Source organism: Mizuhopecten yessoensis, unplaced genomic scaffold (genome assembly GCF_002113885.1).
Source record: "Mizuhopecten yessoensis strain PY_sf001 unplaced genomic scaffold, ASM211388v2 scaffold716325, whole genome shotgun sequence".
NCBI lineage: Eukaryota > Metazoa > Mollusca > Bivalvia > Pectinida > Pectinidae > Mizuhopecten > Mizuhopecten yessoensis.
The window spans coordinates 772,791-793,650 of record NW_018480060.1 but is presented as its reverse complement, the minus strand read 5'-3'; the positions used below and the strand labels follow the sequence as shown (position 1 = coordinate 793,650).

Genomic DNA, 20,860 nt, shown 5'->3' with positions numbered 1-20,860 from the left:
GACTACACTGGTCACGACTAGCTCTACCAACTATGCCTAGTCACGACTGCCCTGGTCACGACTACCCTAGTCATGACTACACTGGTCACGACTAGCTCTACCAACTATGCCTAGTCACGACTACCCTGGTCACGACTACCCTAGTCACGACTAGCACTGCTATGTACCACGACACCTTCTGTCTAACAGTATCTCGCTTCAGCACTCAATCGTTTATTAAATATGCCTACCAAGGCAGTGTGTGAATCAAGGCAAGACTTATTCAGTCACTTCTTTTTTTCCATCACAAAGCCGGTCTCATATATATTACTTACAATCTATCACTGCTGTCTACACGCCGAGATCAGAACAGAACTGTGCTCGTTGTTTCTGGTTTCTGCCTATTTATACCCTCTGGCCTTTCTTAGTGACACCTGGCGATGAGTGAGGTATAATCACCTGTACGTTTTTGTGGTACCTCTAAAACTATCAATTTTCTTAGCGTTTGAATTACAGAGACACAACACAAATGATTAACGCAAATAGATCAACATAGCTAACCTGAATACCATGCAAAATCAGCGAAGGTATGATTACGATATGTACATTCATCACACTTATATATCACTTGAGATTGAATGAATATTGTTGAGGCTTTATCACTTGAGATGGAATGAATATTGTTGAGACTTTATTATTTGGCAGGTACATTATGTAGAATTACAGGTACAAAGTTGTACATGTGTATAATTGGGTATTAAAACATCCTACAAAGGCCAAGATCACTATTATTAAGGACAGAACAGGGGTGTATAATGTCAAAAATACATTGTATTGTCCTTTCTGGTCCTCTAGTGTTCACGTTGGTGGTAAAAGCTATTTGATGCATATCCTACCTGAAATATGATATTACCAGGAATAATTAAGTTAAGATGGCCGTCTATCAAGGTCAAGGACACACTCCATCTTCTGATTGGTTGAGACATATATTAGCTCTTATTTTTATTTTTTTTATGACCTGTCAGTGTTGAAGTATTGCAGACTAAATATGGGAGCTATATAATAGTACCAATCTGTATGTTACTAAACCTGACACAGATTTCTACTTGTCCTAATGTCACTGTTTACCAACTATCAGATTATTCTGCTCTATTTAACTACTTTTCCTGACACCACTGTTTGCTGTCTCAGATTCTTATGATTTTGTCACTGTCACGTTGCTGCTTTCTTTCTATCAGTAGGATGCATGCCACCAAGTGCCTGGTGGCAGATGCCGGATTCCAAGTGTCAGCCCTGGAGTTCCTATTAGGATCTCCAGACCAGCCCCAACCAACTGACAGCTCAGCTGATAAACACAAGTTTTTCTCCCTCCAGAAATGTAAGTACATGACTGTCATATTAAAGGTGATATAGGGAACCTGAAAACACAGAATTCAACCAAAAATGTGATGGAAGCATGGGATCAAATGTTATAAAAATTAAGGGGCTTATCCTCCCGGAGGCTGAGAGATGTGATAAAAGGGTATAAATTGGCTGATTTCATTTGAAAGACAACTTACTTCCAAACTTCTAAATGGCAGATTTCAACCAAATTGTATTGGTAGAATCCTAGACAGGCGAGTGATTTAAGGCCCTTGGGCCACTTGTCAGAAAGCTCAAGTTGTCTTTCAGTTTGTACTACAGTTGAAGAAGTGAGATGATCTACTAATATAAAATGCTTATATTTGTGTTACAGTTGAGGAGGTGAGTGAGGAGGAGATGACTACAGTACGGGATTTCCTCGCCCACATCAAACATCACGTGGCCACAATCTCAAGTAAAGAGGAGGTAGTTATAATATAGAATCTATCAAGTAACATTTCATAGAATCTGTGTATCTGTGTAGAATGTGTACTATAATTGACCTTGTGTATTTTCAGGTGATTAAGGATGATGAACTGTGTACGATATGCTATGCCTTTCCACTGTCTGCCAAGTTTACACCCTGTGGACATTTGTCATGCAGGTTTGTTTTTTAATGCCTTAATGATTAAGACTAATTCAAAGGAATAGATTTTTTTATCTTTTATGATTCATTAGTTAAGTTGATTTGAATTTTCATTTAACAAAGGTATTTTTTTTCATTTTCATTGGCTCGCATTTATTCTGTTATTATTATCATTATTTATTATTAGAAAAATGAAAAACTGGAACAGTAATTATCTCTTTGAACCACAAAACATTGTACATATCCTGTAATGATTATAATACGGTGTACTCTGTAAAGCATGTTAACATTTGTAAGTTGTCTTCCTTTGACAGGAACTGTATCAGCTATCAGATGATGAGGAAAAAAGAGTGTTTCTTCTGTAAAGTGGTCGTCACAGAGGTTTGTGACCTGGATGGAAAGGTCATCATACAGAATACATCTGTAGGTAGCAATCACTGACCACTCGGACATTTGTAAAATAGATTTGATGGTCAGTGTTTGTGTGCAGTCAGCAAGGAGCAGTTTCTGACCAGACTTTTGTTACATGGACTTGTGGTTGTTACATGGATTTGCTGGTCCGTGTGTGCACACTTCCACTGATAAATCACTGACCTCTCCAGACATTTGTGACATGGATTTGCTGGTCCGTGTGTGCACACTTCCACTGATAAATCACTGACCACTCCAGACATTTGTGACATGATTTGCTGGTCAGTGTGTGCACACTCCCACTGATAAATCACTGACCACTCCAGACATTTGTGACATGGTTTGCTGGTCAGTGTACTGTGCGCATATGGCTGCAACAGGGTATTAAATTACAGACTACTCAAAATGTTTGTGACATTGAGTTAACGGTCAGAGTGTGGACATAGTCACAGGAAGTAATCAACGAGAACTCCAAAAAGTTGTGACAACATCATCAGTGATAGGTTCACTGTAAAGAAAATATTAACTGACCAGTCCCAAGGTCTACAACTATTAAAGAGGCACTTGTTATAATTCACAGTTCAGCAAGTTTTATCCTCCTAGTACATGAGTGTCAGGTCGACGAGGAATTATCGATATCCTTCATGGTACACTGCGAAAGGCTGCAGAATATTGTGTATACTGCAGATAATGTTAGTTTTAATTGTTATTGGGGAGGATTTCAATTTTGTGAATGGAGAGACAACATATATCCAGTAAGTGTAGCTCAATATTTGTTGTCAAAATAATTTAATCTGGTGATCAACTCTTATCACAAAGTGACACTAAAATATATATCACTTGTGAAGCCAGTGATTTATAATACCACAGAGACAAAGTCAATTTATCAACGGGTTTCTATAGATTTGTCCTGTCAGTGAAAATTTAAGAATTCAAAAATGAGATTATCAAATGAAAAATGTTGCCATTCATTTGTTATTGCTAAAAAACTAAATATTTTATCTCTTCAGAATTATTTACCGATACTGCTAGATTTTCTTTTCTCATAAGATTTAAAAGTAGTGGGTTGACGTTAATTATCGTGGTAATTACCACAAATAGTTATTGAATCGTCCCCAGTATTGCACCGTTTATAAATTCCTCGTGTTATGGCTAACACTAGGTAAATTTCTCCCAGGTATTGTTCAAGTATTGGATAGTTCTCATGTTGCAACACTAGGTTTTTACATAGGTAACCAACTGTGATATTTTTGTTACTTATATTTTCTGTGTGCTACCTGTTTTAATGATTAACTATCGCACAGCATATTAATGATCAAGGAAATATTTTCATTACTTAATGCAGGATTGAAAATGGTGCGTTATGTATTGTGAACAATAAAAAATATTGTATGAACAACAAAATATTTGTATTCATTTTTAGTCAAAGGAAAACTTTGGGTTTATTGTACTCGTTATGGAGTAGTGTGGACTCCTTATGGAGTATGGAGTAGTGTGGACTCCTTATGGGGTATGGAGTACTGTGGACTCCTTATGGAGTATGGAGTAGTGTGGAGTCCTTATGGAGTAAGGAGTAGTGTGGACTCCTTATGGGGTATGGAGTACTGTGGACTCCTTATGGAGTATGGAGTAGTGAGGACTCCTTATGGAGTATGGAGTAGTGTGGAGTCCTTATGGAGTAAGGAGTAGTGTGGACTCCTCATGGAGTAGTGTGGACTCCTTATGGAGTATGGTGTAGTGTGGACTCCTTATGGAGTAAGGAGCAGTGTGGACTCCTCATGGAGTAGTGTGGACTCCTTATGGAGTATGGAATAGTGTGGACTCCTTATGGAGTAAGGAGTAGTGTCGTCTCCTTATGGAGTATCGAGTAGTGTGGACTCCTTATGGAGTATGGAATAGTGTGGACTCCTTATGGAGTAAGGAGTAGTGTGGCCTCCTTATGGAGTATGGAGTAGTGTGGCCTCCTCATGGGGTATGGAGTAGTGTGGACTCCTTATGGAGGAAGGAGTAGTGTGGACTCCTTATGGAGTATGGAGGAGTGTGGACTCCTTATGGAGTAAGGAGTAGTGTGGACTCATTATGGAGTATGGAGTAGTGTGGACTCCTTATGGGGTATGGAGTACTGTGGACTCCTTATGGAGTATGGAGTAGTGAGGACTCCTTATGGAGTATGGAGTAGTGTGGTCTCCTTATGGAGTAAGGAGTAGTGTGGACTCATTATGGAGTATGGAGTAGTGTGGACTCCTTATGGAGAAAGGAGTAGTGTGGCCTCCTTTTGGAGTATGGAGTAGTGTGGACTCCTTATGGAGTAAGGAGCAGTGTGGACTCCTCATGGAGTAGTGTGGACTCCTTATGGAGTAAGGAGTAGTGTGGACTCCTCATGGAGTAGTGTGGACCTGTTGATTTGCATGGACCATCTGGTTTTCTTCGGTCGAAATTTCATGCACACATTATCTTATCTTAGGACATGTTTCTGGATAATAGCCAAACACAGATAAGGAGTTTTGGGAGGGTAACCCTGGTATTTTTAGGACGAAAAAATGGACATATTTATGCAGATTAGAAGGGTATAAAAAGATTGTTTCCAGTGAATACTAGTACAATTTTCATGAGTATGACAAAATACCGATACATTTCTCGAGTGTGAAGCAAGAGTTATATTTATGGTATACCCTGCCATACAAGCGTATATGTTTGGTATTCACTGGGAAAACATTCAAATGTTCAATTTATTCCATATTAAAGTAAAACAAGAGGCCCAGAGGGCCTGTAACGCTCATTGGATATCTAAGCAATCATGGAAAAATATTCTCGTAATGAGATCCCAAGGGAATATGCCGGACCTCAAGGCCAGTCCTTGTTGATATCTGTACTAGATTGTTCATGCCCAGCACTTTTATGTATGGTTATGGGGTGGGGATCTCAACTGTTTACAAGCTGTGACTCTGAAACTAGGTCCATAGGGTTTTGGCCAGACCCCAGGATTAATTCTAATATCATGACTGCATTCGTCTCTTTATACCCAGCATTTGGATTTATAGTGCCATTGTGTCACCAGAGGCCCATGGCAAGTACAGAAGCCCTGGGTAAGTCTTCTTCCTTTCCACTGTAGAAAATAAATAGGCTAAATCACCAATTATACTCAGCAATTGTATATATGGTTAAACGGTGGGGATCTCGACCATTTCCAAGTAATAAACTATTTTTGGCTCCACCCCTTAGCCGAGGGGGTCAGCCTCACCACTTGTACATTTTTGAATCCCTGCCTCCCATGAATGCTGAATGCTTCCTACCAAATAGATTGATATCCATGGCACAGCTCCAATTGTACAATTTTGAATCACCACCACCTAGGTATGCTTCCAGTCAAATATGGTTGATATCCATCTCTTAGTTCCAAATAAGTCACTTACAGCAATATAGCCAAATTGCCCCCTTTTGGCTCAGCCCCACCATTTGTACAAGTTTGAATCCCAACCACCTAGGGATGCTTCCAGTCAAATATGGTTGATATCCATCTCTTAGTTCCAGAGTAGAATTCGCTTAAAGCAATATAACCAAATTGCCCCCACCATTTGTACAAATTGAATTACCACCACCTAGGGATGCTTCCAGTCAAATATGGTTGATATCTATCTCTTAGTTCCAGAGAAGAAGTCACTTAAAGAAATTGTTGATGTACAGACGACAGATGCCAAGGTATGGTATAAGCTCACTTTGATTGATGTTGTCTTTGTTGGGAGATATTTAGAAGTTAAAACAATGACCAATTTCCATATATCCTACCAAGTATCGACCCAATACCTACATATCGGCCCATTACAATGAAAACAACCAGAATCATATTTTTATTTTCACATTTTATTTTGTTCTCACATGAGATTTGTATCGGTACTATCTCACACATCCACATTACAATCATACTCTACGCTATGACAATGAAGTTCCAATACTGGTGTTACCACACACCCCTTTTATACTTTACAAAGTCTCATCAGTTACACTCTCTCAGCGACAACTCTTCGTTCATTCAAAAATAAAGACATTTTTAAACTGACATGATGGTGGGAATCACTAGTTGCTAAATGTATTTTCTACAACTCCAATAATAATCACAACCAAATTCTAAATTATTTCATAAACATAAAATTACCTTGTGAATACATGTACTATGAAAATTGTTTAAAAATTGGTCTTTATTTGAAATTTGGACCATTATACATGTATTAGTTTGAAGAGAAAATCTATATCAGAATTTTAAAACACATCTCATCAGACAAATATATGATCCTAATTTCATCAGACAAATATATGATCCTAATTTCCAGAATCAAGGAACATACATCAACACAAACCATCCCTTCAGGTTGTCATCACTACTGAACACTATCAGCTTATGTATACTGGTAAAAGGGAGGTATACCCCCTCACTATCACAGTCATCACTGCCCACGATCTCTCACACACCACATCTCACACAAACAAAGTACCTTACCATACAAAGGAGGTCTATAGCCACCTTTTATAATAAACAGCTCCATGCCAGCAGCTCACACAGAAACCACCAGTGTTAAAGCATTAATGATCATGTTATTTCAATCGAGTCAAGCTTTTTTTTCACAATAGTATTTACAAATGAAAATATAACTTAGGTACAAGTAACTGATCAACAACAAAAAAATAACAAATGATCAACATTTTCTAGTACAGATTCTATTATCCACAGACTAGCTCTTGTTTAATTCCGTACATATTCAGTATACAAGAATTTTAAGCTGTTTTTAAAGATTGATAATCCCAACAAAACTATCGGTCTTCAATATTTCATATCTAAAAAAAAACAAGAAGTAGGTTTAAAGTCAACAATGCAATTTTTCATACAAAAATGAGATGCAGGATATGTAGTTACAGTTAGCTGCCGTACTAGATCTGATAAAATGTGTTCCTCGATGTTTAATTGAACTTTGATGAATTGATAATTAAGTGATATATTTAAATGGAGATTGCTGGATAAATATGAAATGCTTCTGATGTAAGATTGCAAATTATACAGAAAATTGAGAAAATTAAAGCATTTTGAATTCATTATTATGAAACATTTAGGGGAGGCGGCAAAGACATTCTGTATCATGTATATTACTAAACTTATTTGTGAAGACACTTTGATATTACCACAGCAAGCAGAATCGGTTTTTGAAAGTCACCTTGATAATATCACCATATCAACCAGATCTGTTTTTATAGGTCACCTCAATATCCCAATACAGCAAACAGAATCTGTTTGTGAAGGTCATCTTGATGATATAACCAAACAGCAACAAGAGTGATTTGTTTGTGAAGGTCACAGTGATATCAACATGGCAACCAGAATCTGTTTGTGAAGTTGGTCACAGTGACATCACCATAGCAACAAGAATCTGTTTGTGAAGTTGGTCACAGTGACATCACCATAGCAACCAGAATCTGTTTGTGAAGTTGGTCACAGTGATATCACCATAGCAACAAGAATGTGTTTGTGAAGGTCACTTTTATAATATAAATAATCATCTTACAACCAGAATCTGTTTGTGAAGGTCACAGCAAAATCACCATACAATGAACAGAATCTGTTTAGGTCAACTTGATCCTATCACCACAGCCATCCAGAATCTGCCTGTGAAGGTTGTGATGTATATCACCGTACTACAACTAAAACATTGTATTTAATGGCAAAGTGAACTTGACAGAAGACAGAAACCTCAGGGAAAACCCAACTCCCACTAGTACTATAAATGTAGAATCATGTCAGAAAACAAGGGTGTATCACAATAAATTAAAGGTAGAACTGCACTGTTATTTATAAATATGTGTAACACTGGTGGTTTAAGATCAACATGCTTAAATGGATTTTAAAAACTTTTTGTTTTTGTAAAATAAATGATCCACAATGTGTTTCTCAATGGACTTTGAATGGATTATTTTTAAAATGATGATCCTTTTCATAGGAGTCCTGAGCGAAGAATTTAGATGCCATAATGATTCCAATAACTATACACAACATTCACTCAACAGCTAATCCTCCTCCATGGGAGTAGCTGTAGATTCACTTGCACCAGAACTACTTTCACTTTCTACTTTCACTTCATCCTCACAATTGGAGTTATTTTCATTGTTTGTTCGACTCTCCTCATTATTGTTTTCCAACTGGTCGGAGTCTGCCACACTATCACTACTAGGAACTGTGGAATCGGTTTCCATGTTATCTCCTTCTGTTGTGGAGTCTGATTGTACTGTGGATGATGAGGCTAAAGGGATCTCAACAGATGGTGTATCGTTTGGCGAGTCTGTAGAAGTTGATGATTCCACACTAGAAGCACACGGCGCTGTGCTGGCTGTACTGGCTGTGTCCTGTGATACAGGGAATGATGAAGGCTCAACAGGTGAGTCTTCTGACCCACTGGCATCACTTGTAGTTACACCTGTTAATTCCGACTCTTTTGAAGCACTCTCTTCCTGTTCCTTGATGGGCTCTGGTGATGAGGACGAGGACAGTGATGATGACGATGAGACCTGGTCACTGTCTTGTGTGTCCTCACTCACAGGTAAGTCTTCCTTATCTTCCACCTCTTGGCTTTGTTTGTCAATTGGTTTGTTGTCCTCGTCCATGTGGGTTGTGTCTAATGGTGTAACAACAGTACTGTGTTCAGCCTCTGAGCTCTGCTGCACCTCTACAATGTAAAGTTTAGGCACACCATAACTCACAAAAAATATCAATTTTGTTCTAAAAATTTGATTACCCACTGTGTTTACAAGGCCCAGATATTTTTTTATTGAGAAAAGACCATACTGAAGTACCTTTAAAACAATTAAACATTACTGTCCTCTGGATTCAAATTTTTCAAACTATTTGTTACCAAAGAAATTGATTGCAACAATGAATTAAATACCTTTGGCCTCAGGCTCTGGGTTGGACTGTTGTGGTGTGACCTGGTTCAAATTATCAGACGATTCACTGCCTGAAATCCTAGTGTCATCCTCATCAGTGCCACCTTCTGTTGAGGGGGTTGTATCAGGAAGCAAGGACCCAGTGCCTGCGTCTGGATTTATCACGTTTTCGGTGGATGTTATATTTTCCTGACTTTTGATTTGGGGCTCTGTTTGTTGTTCCACCCTTTCCATGGCAGGTTGGACCTTTTCTCCATCACTTCGAGGGAAGTTTGGAGAGGCGGACACTTCAGTTTCGTGGAGTGGATTGGATAGCTCCTTGCTAAGCTCAGGACTATAGACCCGCTCAGATGGCCATGTGGTCTGGTGAGATGATGGAGACGGGAAAGTAGAAAAGTGGGGTTTGCTTTCTGGCCGCTCTCCGTTGTAACCATTCATGTCTAGTCCATTCATCATAGGTCTGGAATCCGACACAATCTTCCTGTAACATAGATTTATACTGTTAATCAGCAGTTCAAACTTCTGTCCAACTCAGACTGATTTTTATTGTCACATCTCAAATATAACATTAAAATATTCCTTTCACGAGCTATCAAACTTTTGCCACTATTTTCTGGATTCTCTTTCGTCTGTCCAAGAAAATATTAAATGTCAAAATTGAATGCAAATGTGAAAACTGATCATTTTGTTCAACAAATTGATCTTTCATTTTATAAAAATACTGTAACCTCTATTAAAATGTTCTCAATAAGCAGGACTACATTATACAAATGTATCTGGTATTTGCACATCATGAGAAGATATTTCAAACAAGAATAGAATGTGTATGGTACGTAATTTGTACAAAAGATAGTATTACCTTCCAAACGGATCCACTGTACTCACAACCAGCACATTCTAAAAACAGAAAATGATAAATTCGTCAAGATTTGTGTCAACATTGGTATATATTCATCAAGATTCGTGTCAACATTGGTATAAATTCGTCAAGATTCGTGTCAACATTGGTATAAATTCGTCAAGATTCGTGTCAACATTGGTATAAATTCATCAAGATTTGTGTCAACATTGGTATAAATTCGTCAAGATTCGTGTCAACATTGGTATAAATTCGTCAAGATTTGTGTCAACATTGGTATAAATTTGTCAAGATTTGTGTCAACATTGGTATAAATTCGTCAAGATTTGTGTCAACATTGGTATAAATTCATCAAGATTCGTGTCAACATTGGTCAAGTCTATGGATACAAAATGTGATAAAACTATAAAATGCAATATCAAAATCTTAATTTCCACAATTTACAACACATTCATATTTACTAATGGTAGATCTGGGCAATATCACCATTTTTTTTTATGAAGCAGATAAATATATCCACCACAATATTACCTTTTCTATTCCGCGTAGGAACTTGTCCGTCCTCTTGTAATGCTTCTTTGGTTCTGTGACTAGTTCACACAGACGTTGTATAGTAAATGGTGCCCTGAAAACAGAAGTATCACCAGTCACATTTAGAAGAAATTACTGTCTAATCCAGCTTCCTGCTAGATCAGATTTTTAACAATGAATATTCAACTTCATTTCACCAGGCATATCACTTTTACTTGCCTTCCAGGAAAACTCAAGAATCTCAAAGATAAAATTTGAAAATATAACATCAGTTATAATTACAACCAATGAAAACCTTGTGTACTTGTAGGTTGTTTTAAGTCGTTGAGGTGATTTCTATGAGATTTTTCAAGATATTTAATCAACATTTTCTAAAAAATAATATCTAAAGAATGTATTTAACGAGATCAAGAAAGAAATGGAATTTATTTTGTTTTACCAACATTTCCCCTTAAAATTCTAGTAAATGGTTGGTCATTCAAAAACATAATTTTTACAGAAACTGTAAACTCCTGGAAATCAAACAAATATTGTCTTAATCACTACTAATTCAACATTGGAAATGCTTCTGGAGACCAAATTATTATGTTGTATGTACCCTTGAAACTCTTCTAGTGAGCAGACCACTCTCTTTTTCATTTCTTCAAACTTGACATTTTCCACATTAGGACAGTTTTGTAGGTGATCAGCTGGGAAATCCTGGTTAAACTGGGTGATGACAGAATCCAACTTGTGGATGAAGAGGATTTTTAGCTGTTGCCATGGGAAGCTGTAAAGAGAAGTTTTGTTATTTATGACATGAAATATAAAACAAAATACAATATTTCTGAAATTAAAACATTTTCTTTCTCTTAACTATAAATTTAAGTTGATTTTTAAACCAGCAAACATGGTGGTACCAATTATGTGAATCAGGAAAATTTTTGAAACAACTTACTTTATTGTTGTAATGAAATAACAATTCCTCACATTTAAAAAAGCTACATACTTATAATTAAATCTGCATAATCTTTTATTTACATAATGCTGTGTACTAACAGATTTTTTGTTAAGACCAAAAAATATATATGTCTGTTTAGGGTTCCCGACCAACCCTAGCTTTTTACCCCCCACCCAAAACTTTTTGAGGAAAAAAAATCTTTAAAAAGAATGTTGATTTTCAGATTTTAGAAGGTTCCTTGCCTTTCAAAATGGCTTCCTGTTCCGTGTTGGCGCTAAATGTCAGCATATGGAGCACGATTTGCCTCCAAATGAACCTTGTTTATGTCATTCTTTGTTTTACATACAATAGTAGGGTCATAATCACATGACCACACGGTACACAAAAATATAAAAAAAAAAAAAAAATGACCAGTCATGATTAATTCTAACAAGAGGCCCAATGGGCCTACATCGCTCACCTGGAATTAATCTCACACTTGTAATCTTAAAAGTGGACTAAAATACAGCTACAGGCAGAATATCAGTGTTTGATTATGACGCCTGTGACCTTGAATGTCGAACAAGGACAGCAGGTTGAAAGTGGGTAAAGATCATTCATTTGAACAAACTTGGTAGCCCTTCATCCCAGCATACTACAGGCCAAATATCATGAGCCTGGAACTTTTGGTTATTGAGAAGAAATTGTTTGAAGATTTTAAGACATTTGACCCCTGTGAACTTGAACATTGGTCAAGGTCATTGATTTGAAAAAACTTGGCAGTCCTTTATCCCAGCATGCTACAGGCCCAATATCAGTACCCTTGGCTTTTTGGTTATTAAGAAGTTGTTTGAAGATTTTAATTAATTTGACCCATGTGACCTTGAAAGTGGGTCAAGGTAATTCATTTGAACAAACTTTGCAGTCCTTCATCCCAGCATGCTACAGGCCCAATATCAGTACATTGGGATTTTTGGTTATTGAGAAGAAGTTGTTTGAAGATTTTACAACATTTGACCCCTGTGACCTTGAAAGTGGGTCAAGGTCATTCATTTGAACAAACTTAGAAGCTCTTCATCCCAGATTGCCTTGCGGTTATTAAGAAGTTGTTAAAAGTAAAATATTGACGCCGGACGGACGCCCCACCATGCCATAAGCTCACTTGGCCCTTCGGGTCAGGTGAACTAATAATTAAGCCACTTTGACAAAAGCATCAGTACAAGACAAAGAAAAAAATACATGCATACAAGCATCAGTACAAGACAAAGAAAAACATACATGGTATGTACTCTGGTAACTTAATTGCTGAGTTACAGGAAAATGTTGGGGGGGAGGGGGGGGGGGAAAGCATTGGAGCTACATGTGGTAAGCATATATATAACACTTGTGACATTTTAATAAGTTGCTAGTATTACATGACATCACCACAAGTCTCCTTCAACTAGAAAATGTGACAGGATACAATTTGTTTACAACATAAGTAGGCCAGGTGTGCATTCAAGACTAAAGCTTTCGAGAAAATTTTAGACCCACTGAAAATAGTTAAATAATTGGAAAATGGCAGCCTTTGTAATCACTGAGTGCTTTTAAAATTTTATATCATTATGAATGTAATCTATGAAATTGAATCTGTAGTACAAAACGATCTAAACAATTTTCATCATGATCACTATTATATTCAATGTGCTCTTGGCGAAAATGAAGATATATCCATTTACCCTTCGATTTCAACAAATTTTATTGAACAAAAAATATTTGAACAATAATGTAGCTTAATTGACCCCTTTTGGCCCCTCCCCTCAGCCCCCCATGAATGCTTCTGACCAAATATGATTGATATCCATTATACAGTTCTACAGAATTAGTCGTTTATAGCAATATAGCCAAATTGCCCCCTTTTTTGGCCCCGTCCCTCAGCCCCTTGGGGGGTCAGCCCCACCATTTGTACAATTTTGAATCCCCACCACCTAGGGATGCTTCCAATGAAATTATGACATAACTCCAGAAAATCAATATCAAGACCCAATATTTAAATGTTTATCTAATATATGCTTGTTAAAGATATTCCCTTAATGGCAGTTTGAAGGGACCACTTTGAATGAAAATGCTTTATTTTCCAAAATAAGTTTTCAATAAACAACACAACATAACATTTTCAATTGCATCTAAAACTCAAGTATATTACATACAAACTTTAAGAAATGGTACCAAACCCCAAAATTACTCGAAAAATTTCCAAGATTACTAAGGATTGAAAAAAATGACTAAGGAACATTTTCAGGCTTTATTTACACATATGATAATCTGAAATAAGGCCTAGAAGGCTAGAAATACTTCATGAATTTCATACACAAATGAAATCTTGGGTTTCTTTATGGTTTTTTTTTTATATAGTCAATACATGACATATAAGTTTGGTGAAAAGTGACCATGAAGAACATTTAACTTGTTGACCCAGTTCAATAAATAATATTTTAACATACCCTGAAGAATTGTAATGCATCTTGAATTGTCCCATTTCGTGACACATTATACATCAATCTATGAAATGACATGGAAAAAATGAGCAGTTCAAATTCACTGCCAATATACATGCATTACAATTATTTAACATTTGACACCATCCTGTGACCATCAAGACATACTTGCAGCACACTGTCCAGTCATGATAAGAACCAGGCCCCGTATTCATGAAACCATTCTCATGCTCAAACTCCGATTCTATGGTCAAGCCCAATTTCTTGTCCTGGTGATAAATTTAAACTTAATATTTGGTTAATGATTTGGAAGAATTTTGGAGAGACTTCAAGCTGAATACCATTTTAAGTGTTACAAATAACAATTTTAACGTTTCTTGTGACTTATGCGAGTTACAAGAAAATTGGGTAATCGGTTGAGCACAGAATCTATGCTTGAGCATGAGAATGGTTTCATGAATACGGGCCAAGCCTATTGAATGTATTAATGATATTTAGAATAAAGAAGCTGTAATAATCATCATCAGCTCTACACGGAGACAACAGATTTGTCAAAAACACCCAATCATATAACCACATGTAATAGCAATCAATAAATAGTGATTAATGTTGTTATTTTAAGATAGAAGAACTTTTTGAACTGTACTCTGTGATATTTATGTATTGTAATATGCCTATTTTTACCTGAATAAATATTATTATTATCTGTTGAGGTTAGTGTCTATTGATCAAAAACATTTAAATGAGAGGTTATGAAAAAGCATTTTTTCAACTTTTTAATCAATCACAGGGTTTGACAAGTATCCTATATCAAAGACATGTTTTTCATATAACATATCCTGAAAACCTTTGTGAAATTATTTAAATCAATAAGTAATTGGAACAAACATCAACAGTCTAAGCAAAACAGAGCTTTTGGTTGGCAGTGATCCAAAAACGCAAAAACGTCTCACACGGTATTATATAAGGTACGTATATGTACAGTATGCGTAGTTTCTACTAGTTTGTTTTTCGAAATAATCAAAATGGACATGTACAGTATAAACTGAACTTCATAAAAGACTTTGTAATTTGTAGATTGTATGACATACGTCCGACAGACCACAGCACATGAAGACTAACAACCACGTTGTTTATTTATCAAAACACTCGTTCTTCTGTTTACTACGACTCTTTGTTCTCGTGTTGAGAGTTCAACGTGACAAATGCTCACACAGCAAATATGTCTACATGGGACATACGGTTTGTTAATAAAAACAAACACATATAACAGGAAATGGCGAATTATTATCATTTTAAATCGGTGACTGTTAAAGACTCACAGTGTTTCCCCCGTTTTCGCCACTCGTCTGAGATACTGATCCAGAACCGGTGGTATGTCGGGGGTCGGTTTCTTCTCGTAGCCTGACAAGGAAAATGTCAACATATATTAATTAAATTCCTACCCAATCAAAAGATTAAATAATCATATGGATTTCAACCAGAATATTACACACAACTTACAGCACAGGGCATCCAATACATCCTCTTGATTTTCCATGTTTATTTCCTCTGCGCGAACCATGGAGGTCGATGATGGCGGCGCGGAAGTGACGTCAATCTGTGAGAAAAACTCATCGAAATTATATTTGCTCATTTTGAAATAGGGGAGGTTAGGTTTAAAAGTATAAAAAAAATTATAAGATTTATTAATGTTTTTGTATTATGTATTTTGTAAGTATACATTTTACGAAATTATTTTAAAATAAATCCTTCAAAGAAGATATTATGTGGGAATGTTACTTCGACAACAATATATACTGCATTTGATTACAACTATTAACACCCCTGCTATTATCGGCGATTAAAACTATCCAGATATCGGTGAAGTCTCGTCACCACCTGCAAATCTCGATATGTAAATATGGCGCGGTAAATCATGTAGAACGGAGGAAACGGAAACTTTAGTGACAGCTCTGCATGGTCGTTCTGAGGTAGAAAAAAAGGTAAGCCACTCGTTTTTAGATTATTTACGAACCGGAATTAATTTCAGGGCTGCTGTATTTTTGGACTTTACTATATCTTATAAAATTATCACCTAAACCGACAGATGTACGGTGAACTTTACGGGAGTGACTGCTATAATTGGACCAACCCACCTGTAATTTTCACCTGCATCAAGGTAATGGATATGACAGGCTGTCTGGTACAGCGGATAATATAACAGTTCTGGTGGTATTGCGCTTGTCGTTATCACTTTTCGTGTCCGTCGCTTTTGTTCGCTTAAAGAGGAAATAAACTTACAATATATATTGTACAGGTAAATGTCAATACAGGTGTGCAAATGAGTACACATTTGTATTGGACACGTAACGTTTACATTTACACACTGTGTTTATTTATACTTTCACATCTCTTTTGTCTTATTTTGCTTAAGGTATGTGCTATAAACATGCTATACATTTATATACATGCAAGCATTTTTGAATAATCAAATTAATCATATCAATATAATCCATATGATCTACTGTGTATGCAGAATTTCTCAATAAATGTAACTAATTTGTTATTGTGTTACTAATTAATTAATGTAAAGAATTAATACCAAAATTTATGAGTTATATAAATAGGGTGATATATAAATCTTATTAATATATAATTGATGATCATTATGCTGAACAATAGACTTGAAACACATTACATGCGTATATTATCTAATGTACACATCTTCTGTCATGAGCTCTTTAGAACTGTTTTCTAGGTCAATGGTGTTGAGACGATCATGCATCATATATATCAGTAAATAACAGGTAGTGGAAGTTTCATTAATTTATTTAAAGCACAGGATGAAATATCCCTCTTCAAGGTGTAAGCTAATGTGTCAATGAAGTCCGAATTGTAAACATTTCTTTTTGAGAACAGCTAGGACCAGTAGTAGACCACAATCACATTATAAAATTTCACACAAAGTTGAGAGTGAGACAATGACCAGGAAAGTGTATCTGTACCTGTATGTTTATACAGTGTCAAGCTCTATAGGTAAGTGTAGTGTTGAGTGGGGGTCAGTGTTACACCTAAATACAGGTGGCCATTGGTTATCAGTGATAGATAATATACACCCAGTACAATGCTAATGATATCGACTCTGGTATCGCTGTCATGGCCCCTACCTCAGTACATTAATGTTAACAACATCAGTATAATTTAACACACAACCTTCCTCATTTTTGTGGTCCTAAAATAAAAGGTATCATTATGTACTTTGATTTTTAAAATGTGTCCTTCACTAAGTCATGATCGAGGAACATTTGGTTACTATTCAGATGTGTCCAGTTTAAAACAAGTATCTTTTGCATAAAAAAATATTAATTTTCAATCTCTAAAACTACCTCAAGAAAGGTATACCTTAGTTTCAAACCCCGTCCACACCAGGCTACAGGCATTGTATTGTCAATCCCACCAGCCTTCACAGGTATGTCAGATGTGTACATTGCTTGTACTTCAGGGCACAGTTTAATTAATTGTGATACTTTATATATTTGACTGGCCTCTGTCACAGGTGTATCCCAGGTATGTAGTCTCCAGATGCAAGTATGTGTGCATAACAAACTGACATGACACAGGTATGCTTTGTTACCATTTTTTTTTTTTTTAAACAAGGAAATAGGGAGCTTCATTCATAAACCTTTACCTGCTGGTATTCTTGTTGGCTTATCTTTCTGTGCAAGTGTTATCATCAATTATAATAGCTGGGTATAAATGTCACTAATTTGTGGACACAGAATTTCTACAGTTTTCAAACTCACAATGCATATGCAGAACATCTGTTTGTTATTATATATATCATATTTTTAGATTTGTAGCTAAATTAAAGTGATATTTTTATGTGTACATGTAATAACTACAGATAGAAAATCCTGTTCAGTCCTGATGTATTATGTACATCTGTGTTCTTTCTATTGCTTTATTATATTGTTAAACAACAATTTTGTGAGAAAATCATATAACTCATATATCACACATCATACCAGGTAACTTCATTTTGTCCACGAAATACTACCTCACAAACTAGATTGGATACATATTTCACTGAATTATCTCCCTTTAGACATGACTCCTTCCATATACTCTAATAGACTGGTCTATAAATAGTGTAATATAATACCATATGAACTTCTAAACTGTGGTGGTACCTTATTTGTATTATATATTGCAAAAAATGTTCAAATTTTAGGTTTTGTTCCTATTTTGATGGACTTAGATGAAACCTGCACCAATAAAACCTGATTTTTTTCTTCCAGGTGATGTAAGTACCTTTATAGTTTACTGCTTTAGCGAGGTGTTATGGTTGGAAAATTCTGTTCATCTTTTGAAATGAAAATTGAACTGGTTTACCCTGTTTTGATATATGTTCACTAGCCATGACCCCGCAGTCGATTGTTATAACTTGTCATTTTCATATAAATAGTTGACACATGGATGGGATCTCGCTGGTTATAAATTTAGATGATCAAATATACATAACTGGAAGTATTATTTGTGTATGTGAACAATGAACATGTTTACTGCACATAGGGAATGTACATTGTTATAGTTTGGAATATAAAAAAATAAAAGATCTATCCTATCATTTAGATTGCCAGATTTTACATCCCTCGTGTACAATGTGTAAATAAAAAGATTGTTTTGTTTTCAAACAGATTTTTTATTTTGATATGGCCACTTAGATACCTACTCATTTTTATATAACATTTAATCGAATATTTATATTAATTTGGACCTATTTGCAACAAGGAGATCATTCTCTCCTTTTAAAAGTTCTCAAAGGTACAGTAGTCATGTAATTTCATTTGTAAACATTTTTTTTTCATTTTAACCAAATACCTTTGAGGATTCAATCTGTTCATACACATTCAAGGTAACAGAAGGACTTTGAAGTTTGCATGTTTGAGATAGTCTGCGGTTTTCAGAAGTCAAGGTTGGTGTCTATAGGGAGACTGTAAAGGTGATAAAAGATGGAAGTTTACCTGTCCCTACTCAGCTGTATTCAAAGGTTACGGGTCCCAGACATGCAACATGAATTACAAACATTACAGTAAAAGACATATTTGTGAATTTCAAATAAAAGCATGTACTTAAGATAAGACACATTTATAAAATTAAACTGTTTACAGTAAAACAGGTATCTGGATTATCGGGGATGGAGCTGTAAAAGCTGAGGTGTTTATTAATTCAACAGGTATTGATTGTAACCTTATATCAGAAGGCTGTAGTGTACCAAAGTATCCCATGCCAGATATATATGTAGGTAGGATACGGTCAGGTCCAGGACAGTCCAGGTACGTAGATCTACCTGTGCTATCGTTCAGGTACAGGTCTACAGGTGATACAAGACGGACAAACAGGTGATGGATGAGATAAGATGTTGCAGGCTGTCTATTGTTGTATTTAACAGTGATATATCACCTGATAGCCTGTCTCTCCCCAGCTCATTAACAGGTAGGAGGGTATTGTACCTCTCAAGTTACTACATCAAGTAAACCTATGGGAAAAGTCAACACCCTGGTATTAACAAGTGTGGTCCAATCAAACACTGACAGGTTGATTAAGGAATAAACAGTTGATTTAAGCATAAGCCTTCTGATAATAGTTTGGTTAAGTGGAAGGGTCAACTACAGATCATAGGCAGCTAATACAAGTGACAGATCATAGCAAGGTTAGACTGTCTACTGATAATAACTAGGTTAGACTCCAGATAGTGCTGTCTTCTGATCATAACAAGGTTAGACTCCAAAGGGAGCTGTCTACTGATCATAACTAGGTTAGACTCCAGGGGGAGCTGTCTTCTGATCATAACTAGGTTAGACTCCAGAGGGACCTGTCTTCTGATCATAACTAGGTTAGATTCCAGGGGGAGCTGTCTACTGATCATAACTAGGTTAGACTCCAGGGGGAGCAGTCTGTCGATCATAACTAGGTTAGACTCAAGGGGGAGCTGTCTACTGATCATAACTAGGTTAGACTCCAGATGGAGCTGTCTACTGATCATAACTAGCTTAGTCCCCAGATGTAGCTGTCTACTGATCATAACTAGCTTAGACCCCAGATTGGTCTGTCTGCTGATCACAGCAAGGTTCTATTAATAACAGAGTAGCCTGATGATTAAAGCTTATGTAATAGTTGATTATTAACTAATTTTATTAACTAATTTTATCTACATACAATAGGTTATTATCAGTAAAACACACAGTTAATCAATATTTGTACATATCTGCAATGTAACTGGATATATACAACATTTATCAGCATCTCCGACTGTTCAATTATGCAAATTTGGGTTGCCTTTCCTCGGTCTGGTGTATATATACTGGGTGTACTGGTACTAATCAATTCCCTCAGTAAGTTATTCACCGACTTTGGTTTGTTTACATCCATCAGCTGGAGTAAAAAAGTGGGGGATCAAATATACATCTGTCAGATGGTGTACCTAGAGGGATTAGATATACATCCAGAACTCCTAGAGGTTTCATTTTGACAGAAAAAATGTGACAAACTTCAACTTTGCATTACTGGTACATATGCAACAAAACTGATGAAAGTTTGCAAGTGCCTTCATATATACAATTTTGATTGTGACTTACATGCTAGGAAGTGAAATATTCCAGAATCAAGTTGGATTAAGAGGTGAAAAATTGGCCTATATGGTGTGGCAAAATATGATTTCTGGAAATTTAAGGGAAAGATACAACTAGATCCATTCACTAGGAAAAGGTGAGTACCTGTAAAACACACTG

At 36.2% G+C, this 20,860-nt stretch overlaps 3 protein-coding genes across 9 annotated transcripts in view; 2 read left to right on the top strand and 1 right to left on the bottom strand.

Moving 5' to 3' along the window:
• Positions 1-3,774, top strand: part of LOC110443094 (E3 ubiquitin-protein ligase RNF123-like) — a 46,763-nt gene extending 42,989 nt beyond the window's left edge. The window contains exons 34-37 of one of the 2 annotated variants that reach the window (XM_021487085.1): positions 1,221-1,357; positions 1,715-1,806; positions 1,899-1,984; positions 2,281-3,774. In XM_021487085.1, the coding sequence (XP_021342760.1) occupies positions 1,221-1,357; positions 1,715-1,806; positions 1,899-1,984; positions 2,281-2,407 (442 nt within the window). In that variant the 3' untranslated portion in view covers positions 2,408-3,774. Of the gene's footprint in view, positions 1-1,217; positions 1,358-1,714; positions 1,807-1,898; positions 1,985-2,280 lie in introns of both variants that reach the window. The other variant, XM_021487084.1, reaches the window with a different exon arrangement.
• Positions 3,775-6,220: 2,446 nt separating this feature from the next.
• On the bottom strand, positions 6,221-15,687 carry LOC110443097 (serine/threonine-protein phosphatase 4 regulatory subunit 2-A-like). Its single transcript, XM_021487092.1, has 7 exons — positions 15,591-15,687; positions 15,410-15,491; positions 11,290-11,460; positions 10,692-10,785; positions 10,161-10,198; positions 9,304-9,782; positions 6,221-9,084 (listed from the first exon to the last, which is right to left on the bottom strand). Exons 1-7 carry the CDS (start codon positions 15,649-15,651, stop codon positions 8,429-8,431), a joined length of 1,581 nt encoding a protein of 526 aa, XP_021342767.1. The 5' UTR covers positions 15,652-15,687; the 3' UTR covers positions 6,221-8,428.
• Positions 15,688-15,956: 269 nt separating this feature from the next.
• The window catches only part of LOC110443095, an 87,273-nt gene continuing 82,369 nt past the window's right edge, over positions 15,957-20,860 (top strand). For 4 of the 6 annotated variants that reach the window (XM_021487090.1, XM_021487088.1, XM_021487089.1 and 1 more), the window contains exon 1: positions 15,958-16,072. The gene's annotated coding sequence lies outside the window, so the exon portion shown is untranslated. Of the gene's footprint in view, positions 16,073-20,495; positions 20,838-20,860 lie in introns of those variants that run through there. The other 2 variants (XM_021487091.1, XM_021487087.1) reach the window with 2 other exon arrangements.